Source organism: Equus caballus, chromosome 10 (assembly GCF_041296265.1).
Source record: "Equus caballus isolate H_3958 breed thoroughbred chromosome 10, TB-T2T, whole genome shotgun sequence".
Classification (NCBI taxonomy): Eukaryota; Metazoa; Chordata; class Mammalia; order Perissodactyla; family Equidae; genus Equus; species Equus caballus.
The window spans coordinates 68,002,971-68,014,239 of record NC_091693.1 but is presented as its reverse complement, the minus strand read 5'-3'; the positions used below and the strand labels follow the sequence as shown (position 1 = coordinate 68,014,239).

The 11,269-nt window shown below is 41.8% G+C and overlaps 1 protein-coding gene and 1 long non-coding RNA gene across 3 annotated transcripts in view; one reads left to right on the top strand and one right to left on the bottom strand.

Annotated features, from left to right (window-relative positions):
• Positions 1-11,269, bottom strand: part of SLC16A10 (solute carrier family 16 member 10) — a 127,658-nt gene that overhangs the window by 9,559 nt on the left and 106,830 nt on the right. For both annotated transcript variants that reach the window (XM_023650933.2, XM_070225438.1), the window contains one exon: positions 1,625-1,853. In XM_023650933.2, coding sequence (XP_023506701.1) covers positions 1,625-1,853 — 229 coding nt within the window. The remainder of the gene's footprint in view (positions 1-1,624; positions 1,854-11,269) is intronic.
• On the top strand, positions 8,497-9,427 carry LOC138916007 (uncharacterized). The gene is made up of 2 exons (XR_011422621.1): positions 8,497-8,707; positions 9,061-9,427. It is a non-coding gene; the product is annotated as an uncharacterized lncRNA (long non-coding RNA).

The window sequence follows — 11,269 nt, the reverse complement described above, 5'->3', positions numbered from 1 at the left end:
TATTACCTGCGGCAGAAGGGAAGGACTGAGGGTTCTCCTACAGGGAGGCTGTAACCTTCAGAAGAACTTAAATTTTATCTGGTCTGCTCAGTAGTGACTCTGCTTGCTTGATTCATGACTAGATTCCCAACCGGCAAAGTTGCTAGATATGTGTGGTGCTGGATATGAGAATGAACTGAGCTGAACTTCATGGAGCCCCTCACGTGCCACACACAGATGACGGTACATGAGGTAGTCACCCCCTTGTCTGAGGATTCACTTTCTGCAGTTTCAGTTACCCGTGCTCAACTGTGGTCCGAAAATATCAAATGGAAAATTCCAGAAATAAACAATTTTTAAGTTTTAAATCACCTGCCATTCTGAGTAGCGTGATGAAATCTTGCTCCCTCCTGCCCGGGACATGGATCATCCCTTGTCCAGAGTATCCACACTGTATATGCTACCTGCCCATTAGTCACTTAGAAGCCATTTGGTTATCAGATCAACTATCAAGGTATCACAGTGCTTGTGTTGACATAACTCTTATTTTAGTTAATTATGGTCCCAAGGTATAAGAGTAGTGATGCTGGCAATTCAGACTTGCCAAAGAGAAGCTGTGAAGTGCTTCCTTTAAGTGAAAAGAACATAGTATATATAGGGTTTGGTGCTATCTGCGGTTTCAGGCATCCGCTGGGGGTCTTGGTGCATATCCCCGTGGATAAGAGGGGACTACTGTACATGTAAATGTATTCATAATTTTATCAGATCTTATCATAGTAATTCATACTGTCACCCAAGTAATATTGAACATGAGACATGTCTATACTAAAGGTGAAATTCACATAACATAAAAGTAACCATTTTAGTGGCATTTAGTACATTCATAATGTTGTGCAACCACCACCTCTATCTAGTTCCAAAATATTTTCATCACACCAAAAGGAAACTCCATACCTATTAAGCAGTTACTCCCTCATCTCCCTTCCCTCCAGCCCCTGGCACCCACCAATCTGCCCTCTGTGTCTATGATTCACCTATTCTGAATACTTCACATAAATGGAATCATACAATATGCGACCTTGGTATCTGGCTTCTTTCACTTAGCATGATGTTCTCAAGGTTCATCCACCTGGTGGCATGTATCAGCACAGTTCATTCCTTTTCATGGCTGAATAATAGTCCATTGTATGGATATACCACATTTTATTTATCCATTCATCTGATGGACACTTGGGTTGTTTCCACTAAATGTTATTTTGCATTAATTATTTCTCAGGAGATATGTTATACAAAGCATACATATTTAGAAATCTTTCAGAATCTTCATTTCTTTTAAAAAAGAAACCATGTTCCCTTTCCTCCAAAACACATACTAAGTGAAATATAGGAATTGTGAAAGCTTAAAGCCCAGAAGTTTACTAATACACATTTTATTGAGTATTTTAGGTATCAACAAGGATAAGAGAAACTCTTCAGCAAACTTTTTCAACATGCCATCCATAGCGGTCTTATTAAAAATGTTATAGATAAGGCACACAAAAGACCAGTAACCAATAAATCATAATACATTTTACCTATAAGTGAGACTTGGGACCTGCAGTAGAAAATGCTATGAATATAATTACCAGAGAATCATTACATTTACCTGCAATGGGTGGGCCCACAGTCATGGGTATAGACATGAATCCGAGCAGAAATCCAATTGCTTGAGAGACATCCCAGGTGTCAACTAACTCAAAGGCAGTGGGGGCCATAATGGAAATGAAGCATCCATCGAAGAGACCCATGATGAGACATACAGCAATGAGGGCCCCAAAGTCATTACACAGGGGAATCATCATGGACATGAGACCAATGAAGATAAAGGAAAGCACCTAGGACAGACAGCACAATGTCAACTCTGCTCTCAGGAAAAGAGAATGTTACTATTACTGAGCAACATGCTTAGGACTTTTAAGTGGTTATTGTTAGTCACCTCCCCAGCCCAGTTCACCTTGATTTTATATATATAATAACTTCCCATAATCATCACCCCGAGTTCTCCTAGCACTTTCTCAATATTTCCAGTAAAGGACAAGAAGAAAGTAACTATTTTTATATACTTACTTTCCCTTCCAGCCTGTAAGCTCTTTGAGGTCAGAATCTGTACAGAAGTCATCTTTGAACTAGATATTATAAGGTTTAAGGATCTTATATCTGGTCAGTGCTCAATAAATATTGCCCTTTGAATATCAGTTCAAATTCATTCATCAAAATTTGATTTTTAAGGGGCTGGTCCCGTGGCCGAGTGGTTAAGTTCGCGCGCTCCGCTGCAGGCGGCCCAGTGTTTCGTCGGTTCGAATCCTGGGCGCGGACATGGCACTGCTCGTCAGACCACGCTGAGGCAGCGTCCCACATGCCACAACTAGAGGAACCCACAACGAAGAATACACAACTATGTACTGGGGGGCTTTGGGGAGAAAAAGGAAAAAATAAAATCTTTAAAAAAAAAAATTTGATTTTTAAATTTTACCTTTGAAATTATATACACTTTATTGGTATTAGTCCTTTGCAAAATAAAAATATGCCAGCAAGTTCAGTTCTTCATATCACACAGTTTCCAGTTTGGGGAATACAGTGATGTAAGTTTTAGATATTTAAATAATCAATTTAAAACATACTGCCTGCTAATATTCCAGACATGATGAGCATATTCAGACCAAGTGAGAGAGATTAAAAGGAGTAACTATGATTTGATATGTATTCAGGGTGGCGAGATGGATTAAAGAACAAGACCCAACAGTAGGCTGCCTCCAGGACACAGCTCCAAAGACAAACACAGGCTCAGAGTGAAGGGGTGGAAGATGATACTCCAAGCTAATGGCAAACAAAAGAAAGCAGGTGTTGCAATACTTACAGCAGACAAAGTAGACTTCAAGACAAGACAGGTAAAGAGAAACAAAGAGGAGCAGTATGTAATGATGAAAGAGACACTCCACCAAGAAGACCTAACCCTTATAAATATCTATACACTCAACACAGGAGCACCAAAGTACAAAAAGCAACTACTAACCTAAAAGGAGATATTAATAATGATTTGATATGTATGATATAAATATGTACTGAATTTTGATTATTCAGATTCCAATTAAGTTTGACTCTGTCATAGAAAATATATGATGCATAATATGCAATGAAAACAGTAAACATGTAAACATATTCTTCTATAACATGCTAAGAACTAATTTATGTAGTCCATTTTTATTACTTTGATAGTATAAATCAATATTATTATTATCAAAAAATATTCTCAAACATTATGTCTTCTGGTGGTGTATCACAGATACATCCTATTTAAACACCCCAGAGTTAAGGTTGAGAAATATTCTGTGTCATCGAATACTTTCATTTTAGTGTTAGAGCAGTTAACAGAATCAAACACCCGATGTTGCCTGCCATTTGGCAGCTACTGTGCTACATGCTATGTACTATGCCATGTGAATAAGACCTGGCTCCTAACTTTGGGTTGTGGGAAAATGAACATGTAGAGAAACAAGCACACAGGAAGGATTCTAGATGTTGCCAGAGCTGTATATTCCAAGTATGACGGGTAGGAAAAAAGAAGGAGCAGACAATTCAATAACTTTTTAAGGCAAAGAATTAATTAAAACGAGACAGTTCACTAGTCAGCAGAAGAAATGTTTTAGAAAACAGGTTTTTTAAAGTATGCATAAAATAGCAACTATCGTTTATATAGTGTTTATTAAATGCCAACCATTTGTCTAAGCACCTTAGATGGTGATCCTAACAACAACTTTATGAAGTGGGTACTAATGTTATTCCCATTATAAAGATGAAGATAGTGATGCTGGGAGAGGTTTAGTAACGTGCCCAAAGCACAGATGGAGCCAACCTGGAACCCATGGTCTGCATGGGCAGCAACAGGAAGCAGACGGAACTGTTCCTAGAGGGTCCCCTCCAACGACAGTGGGGCTGGAGAGGAAGAGAGAGACCATACAAAGCAGCCATCGGGATCACCATCTTCATCTGTTCTGTTTTTCCGAGGACCCACTAGGCACACCCATGGCATACCAAGCTTGGCAGCACACCTCAGGGCAGCCCCCCACAACCTTAGTGTGCATCAGGATGCCCTGAGGAGCTCCTGAAGATGCAGGGTGTGAGCGCCGGGATCCAGGAATGGTGGTTTTCACAAGCTCCCCAGGTGACTTTACCACAAGGGGTCCACTGACCCCACAATAAGAAAGATGCTCTTGAAAAGGGTTTCAAACTCCAGGTTAGGTCTCTTTGTGACACCATTATACCATATAGCTGAGGAAGTTTTTCTTCTTCATTACTAAAATATGGCTTTATAGTAGAATTATAATTTCTTTAAGACTCTGAGTTGACTATTTGAAAAGTAAGTCTGGCACTTCTGGCACTTCACATTTTCTAAAGAACACAACCTCCCCATTCTGCTGATTTTTTATTTTCTGCTGAAACACCATTTCCTTCAACACAACTTCCAGGAGGCACAAGCATAATTTCTTAGCAGTGGGTGATGATTGGGTTTGCAGCCTGGGGGATTGGAAAGAACTAAGGCTCAGAGGGACGAGACCAGGTCCTGGCTCTCTGTGACCTCGAGCAAGTAAAAAGACTTCCTGATGCTTCCCATCTAAACAAAAAGAGGTCTAAAGAGAAATCAAAATGGAGAAAGTGGTGTGAAATTAACAAGTAGGTAAAGATTTAAGGAGTTATTTTTACTGAAAAACTAACCAGACAAACCCTAATATTCTTAATAATAGTTACATTTTAAAACTCTACCTACAAACATAAAAGGAGATAAACATGGAAAGTCATTTGAATGTTTGAAACAATCTGTCATCACACACTCCAGAGAATCCAGCCTAAAACTTTAGGGCCCTATGGGGCCAGATTCAATGGGTTTAATTGGTAAAGCCACAGACCAAACATCCCCAGCACAACACTGTAGCTCTGTGAGGCCAGCTTTCAGGAAGATACCTGCTTCTCTGAACGTGCTTCCTATTCTTTTACTATTTTGTTCGGTGCACATCTCTTCCAAGATAAGAGAACCAGAGTGAACTGTTGGAAGCCCAGCACACTCCTTGGCACAAAGTCAATTTTGCTCAACAAATGAATGGTTTCTTGGACCAGTTTATATAACATGAGACCCAGGCACTTTACTTTTGGTAGTTACCCTGATTTTTCTATCCATTTTTGGCCCCTTCAAAATTTTGTTCTTTGGTCAGTTTTGTAAAAAGAAAATCATTCACTTAAGAGTTTCAAATTTATTACTATATTTTGAGCATATTACTTCTTTTTTTTTTTTTTTTAAAGATTTTATTTTTTCCTTTCCTCCCAAAGCCCCCCGGTACATAGTTGTATATTCTTCATTGTGGGTCCTTCTAGTTGTGGCATGTGGGACGCTGCCTCAGCGTGGTTTGATGAGCAGTGCCATGTCCGCACCCAGGATTCGAACCAACGAAACACTGGGCCGCCTGCAGCGGAGCACGCGAACTTAACCACTTGGCCACGGGGCCAGCCCTGAGCATATTACTTCTTGATACTTTACCTGACTGCAAGTTCTCCTTTTCTCAATTCAAAATATGTTAATTTATATTCTTTTTCAATTATTTGACAATAATTGTTACTTAAAATTGTTAAACTTAATGGCAATTATTAAATAAAAATTATTAGTTATTTAAAAGTAAAATTTCTTGGTTTTCTTTAAGGATTGAGTTCACAGGAGCCAGCCCGGTGGCACAGCAGTTAAGTGTGCATGTTCCGCTTTGGCGGCCCGGGGTTCGCTGGTTCAGATCCCAGGTGTGGACATGGCACCACTTGGCAAGCCATGCTGTGGTAGGGGTCCCACATATAAAGTAGAGGAAGATGGGCATGGATGTTAGCTCAGGGCCAGTCTTCCTCAGCGAAACGAGGAGGATTGGCAGCAGATGTTAGCTCAGGGCTAATCTTTCTCAAAAAAAAAAAAAAAAGAATTGAGTTCACAGAAATATACACATTTATTCTTTAGCATTTCTCAGAAAATAACTAGCTTCTTCTACCTTATTTGTAGCAATGCTAGTGAGAAACGGTGCTCTTTCTCAGCCGCTGTTACTCCCCAAAATGTAGCTAAATTAGGAGGTAAGTAGGCCAAGCTGGTGAGGACTTACCTATTTCTCACATGCAGGGACACTTGAGCCACAAGGAGCCACAAGGTTTAGCAAACTGTTCACAGAGGAGGCTCAGTACTTCCTCATCACTTCCCAAAATAAATATTGATCCACATATCAAATACTGATCTATAGGGGCCGGCCTGGTGGCGCAGCAGTTAAGTGCGCACATTCCGTTTCAGAGGCCCAGGGTTGGCCGGTTCAGATCCCAGGTGCGGACATGGCACCGCTTGGCAAGCCATGCTGTGGTAGGCGTCCCACTTACAAAGTAGAGGAAGATGGGCATGGATGTTAGCTCAGGGCCAGTCTTCCTCAGCAAATAGAGCAGGATTGGCAGCAGTTAGCTCAGGGCTAATCTTCCTCAAAAAAAAAATTTTTTTTAATTAAATAATAAAATAAATTAAAAAAAATAGTGATCTGTAGATATTGGACCCCAGTTTGAAAGGTGAGTAAATTTATTATTATATACAATATTTTTTTTCCTCCTCAAACACAGCAGTTCTGGTTGGATTTAAATAAGGGGTTCAAGGGTCCCTAATTCTCTTCTAGGCTCTAGCACTGACATTTAATAAGGCATTGACAGTTGAGGTGTCTTTCTTGCTTTTGTTTCCTTAAAACCATCGGAGGAAATATCTTCTGTCATAACATTATAGGCTGTAGAAGAATAACCCCCTGCTTGAGCTAGTTTACATACCTAAGAACAAAAACATTTTTTTGCTATTGCCTTTCCCGTTTCTATCACAAAGAGAGCATTCTTGGAGAAATGTCACTTTAAGTTTTGCTCAGGAATCTAAGTATAACTCAAGAGGAAAAATGAGCTGCACCTGAACAAGCAGAAGGCATTTTTCAGAGGCAGACACACAACTGGCCACAGTTAGATTTAAGTGTTGCTCCTGTAAATTTATTCAGTATAAAGTTTCCAGACTTTCAGAGCCTCTGGCTAGGAACCCAGGGCAGAAAGCAGTTGGCAGTAGAGATCTGCTGGTCCATCACCAATTAAAGGGAAGTGTTCAGGCAACAGCTGAGTGGCTGGCTTCTCCTAAAGCACACAGAGGCCACTGTCCTTTTAAAGTGCTTCACAGGGAGTCTGTGCCACTCTCTCCACGGCACATGAATCCCGCATTTCTGCCTGATGGAGGAACTGGCTCCAGGGCACAGCCCAGGTGAGAAGAGGGCCTCGTGGTCTCATTCCTTGTTCAGGCTGGGGACTGGCTAAGTGCTTGGATACCACTTTGGAAATAGCTTACGTTTAGCAAAGCATATACCTTTATCCCAAGGCATCTTTAGGAAAGTGTAAAATGCTAAAAATGGAATGAAAAAAACCTGGGCGACACTATCACTTCATTCTACCTCAGCCAGAAGAGGAAGCTTACACAGGAAGACAGATAGAAAAGTGATTCATTTTTCTCAGTTACAAAAAAAACTTCTAAATTACAAAAGTAACTCATGAATATATTCTTTACAAAATTCAAACCTTAGAAAAACGTACACAGTAATATATGAAAGTCTCCCTTCAACCCCCTCCCACCCTCAACTCAGGCCCACTTTCCTGGTCAGGAACAACCAAGCGATGTGGTTTGCATCCTCCTAAACCTTCCCTGTGCACACACACATTATCTAGGTTTGTCTGCTTTACATCCATGGATATGATGTCCACACCTCAATGTCCATGTCACAGAGAAATACGACACAATGGGAAATGATCTAAATCCACAGTTCTCAATACTTTGATTATGGACCTATAACTTTCAAACCTTTGAAACACTCTCACACTTCTGAAACAGTTATATATTAAAGACACAAAACTGTAGTAATTTAACGGTGACTAGAAAGACAAGCCTCAAGTTAAGAAAGGTGGTAAGAAGATACGGGACACAGCCTTTCCTCTCCCAATAAAGTACACACTCTGGGGACCTTTGCAAAGATTTTTTTAACCATTGTTTATTCTATTTAATGCAGTTCGTTATCTCTTTGCTCAGCATTTAAAATTGTTAGGCTAAAAATACCTGGAATCCAGCCCTTGATGTAAGTTTAAATTGAGAACTCTTAAGCCAAAGTGTGAGATATACTCCTAAACTCTTTGTTACCTACAAGGAAAGATCTCTAGTTCCGGATAACCAAGGTCTGCTTTCTTGAGCACTGTTGTAAATCTGGATCTGCCTCAGTATTTAATAGAATATTAAAACATAAAAGCAAGGACTCATCAGTCATCCACTCTCAGCCAGCACTGTACATAAGCTGTCACCATGAATCCCCACCACAGCCCTCTGTTGGTTCTGGAGACAAGTTGATGGCAGGACTAGGGTGAACTCATGTCTCACTCCAGAGCCTGTGCTCTTCTGCTCTGCAGGCTCCCAAACCCAAGATGACTGTGACCAGAAAAGAGACCACGTGGGAGGCCATGAGTGTTTCTGTACCTGGCTGCTACTCAGAAGCGGCTTCAAGAGGACAAGGAGTGGAGACAACTGTCACAGCCCCATGAGGTTGGGCTATAACAGATGAAAGCAGGGAAGTGGTTATATCTGAGAAAACATACCACCAATGAAAGGAAGGAGAGAAAGGTAAGCAGCAGGATTCCAACCCTTAAAGGCTGGGCCCAAAGGCAGCCAGCCAGGGAGGGAGAGAGAAAGAGGAATGAGCAAACAGGCAGAGCTGGAGTTGGTCGCAGCAGAGAAGAAAGAGCCAAGAATCAAAAGCACACTGAATGTTTGGGAGTTGGGGCAGGGGAGCGAGGAAAAAGGAGGGAGAGAGGGAGGGCAGGGAGAAGAAGAAGAGAGTGATTCAAGGAGCAAGTCCAGGAGCTCCCATGGGTTGGGCTTCATGGGCTCCTGAGCCACTGTGTTCACTAGATGGAGCACAGTTGGTGGCTCCCAGCAGCCACAGGACACACTGAAGGCCTCTTTCCCCTTCACAGGCCTCTCTGAAATGAGTCATCTCACCTGTGACTCAGCATCAGCTATTGGCTGCCACAAAAACTGCACCACATTTGGATGAAAAAAACCAGCTAAGACCTAAACGAAGCCAGGTTGAAGCTAACCTTTCATCCAAAATGAAATTACCGACTTCCAACTGACTGCTGTGTAACTGCCTACCAAACATGGGACATATTAGGAAAGGCTATACTTTCTTTTGTAAATTACACAAAATATGTATTAAAATGTGACCCAAAAATGTTATAAATGACCTGAATGCCCCACCTGTAGTGAGGAAAACTTTCAAAAGTTGTTTTGGAGTAAAATGTTGATGTATAAAATATATCACGACTTCATCCTTAGGCTAGACTTCCATCCTCTCACCTGGACTACTGCACTGACCTCCTAATGGTCTTCCTCCCCTCTTGCACTCTTGCTTCCCTCTCAGTAATCCATCCTCCACACACACAGCAACCACAATGACTTTAAAATGTAAACTCAGACTGCATCATTCTCCCTCAAAGACCCGTTACACCTAAAGTAATCTCTCTGCATCTTGGCTTTCAAAGCCCTGTATAATCTGGCCCCTCCTAACTTTCCAACCTCTTCCCATGCCACTCTCCTGTCTTCTTGATTTCCCAAACATGCCTAGCTTTTTCCTGCCTCGAGTCTTGCTCCAGGAACTCAGGGACCATGTCTGTCTTGTTTGTATCACCCCCGCCAGGGTCTAGGCTGGTGCTCTGGGCATAGTAGGCACTCAGAATTTTTTGAATAAATGAGAGGAAGCCCAAAGTCCATAATGCAACAAACGTCCATTAGAGGGCTCCCTTGACACTTAAGAACAAGACCAAATGTTCTGCTAAATGTTCCACAAGGAAATCCACAAGTATTAACAGAAGGGGGAATGATCATAGTACAGGAAATACTTTAAAAAGTAGCACTCTACCAGCTGCCTACACTTCCTTCTAGCTGTGTAGACTGCTTCCCGAGGCTGTCTGCCTGGACCTGTACACACACAGACCCACAGTGAGGTGGCCTCTCTGTTCCTCCAGGTTCACAACTCTAAGAGGACAGAATGATGGTACCTTCCTCAAAGGGCCGGGGTGAGGAGTAGAGGAGATGATGCATGGGGAGCACTTAGTTCATCGTCTGGCCGGTAGAAGTGCTCAATAAATGGTGGCTGGTATTACTTCAAATCAATTGACGGAAGTTACTTTACCTGCAATAAATGCCTGTTTTAATCATTTTCCTGTGCCCGAATTCCACCTCTCCTTCCAGACCCTGTTCAAATACTGCCTCTCATCTATACTGTGAGCAGACACACTCAGTCCCCAATCCCAAGTCCCCCTTTTGGCTCTCCTTTACCTTCCTTCCACAGCCAAGCTTTTGGGAAAAGTTGTCCTTATTTCCACTTATTCAACTGATCATGATCAGTCTTTTGCAGCTGCCACTCCACTGAAACTACTCTCCGTGGCTAAATCCAATGAAAACCTTTAAGCCTGTAACGTGCCAGCCCTCTTACTAGCTAGTGACACTGCTGACCATTCCTGCGCCTGAAAACACGCAATGCCTTGCTTTTTCCTACCAATCTGGCCGCTCCCTTTCAGTCTCCCTTGCACACCCCTGGCCCTCCACTCACCCCCTACAGCCCAGGAATGCTAAAGTCCCACAGGTCTCTTATCCAGATGCTTTCATGACCTTCGAACTCAACCTGGCTTTCCCACAAGCACCACAAACTTAACATGGCAAAATGAACTCATCATCTTACTTTGATTTTACTGTATTACTGATTTTGATAAAACAGTAAAACCATCCACTCTGTTACCCGAGCCACAAATCTCACCCCAGCTCAGGTGGCTCCAGCAAACTCTCATTCCCTGTATCCCTGCTTCACTCCCTGTTTGATACTAGTATCTCTGCCTTGGTTCTTCCTGCCTAGACTACTTCAATAGTCTCCAACTAGTCTCTCTGCCTCCTCTCTCTCTTTTTTTTAAACAGCTTTATTAAGCTATAAATTCACATACCATAAAATTCATCCATTTAAAGTGAAAAATTCAGTGAGTTTTAGTTCATTAACAAGGCTGTACAACCATCATTAATGTCTAATTTTAGAATATTTATATCACCCCAAAAAGAAACCCCATACCCAGCAGCAGTTACTCCCCATTCCCTCCTCCCTTGGCTCCTTGCAACCACTAATCTACTTTCTGT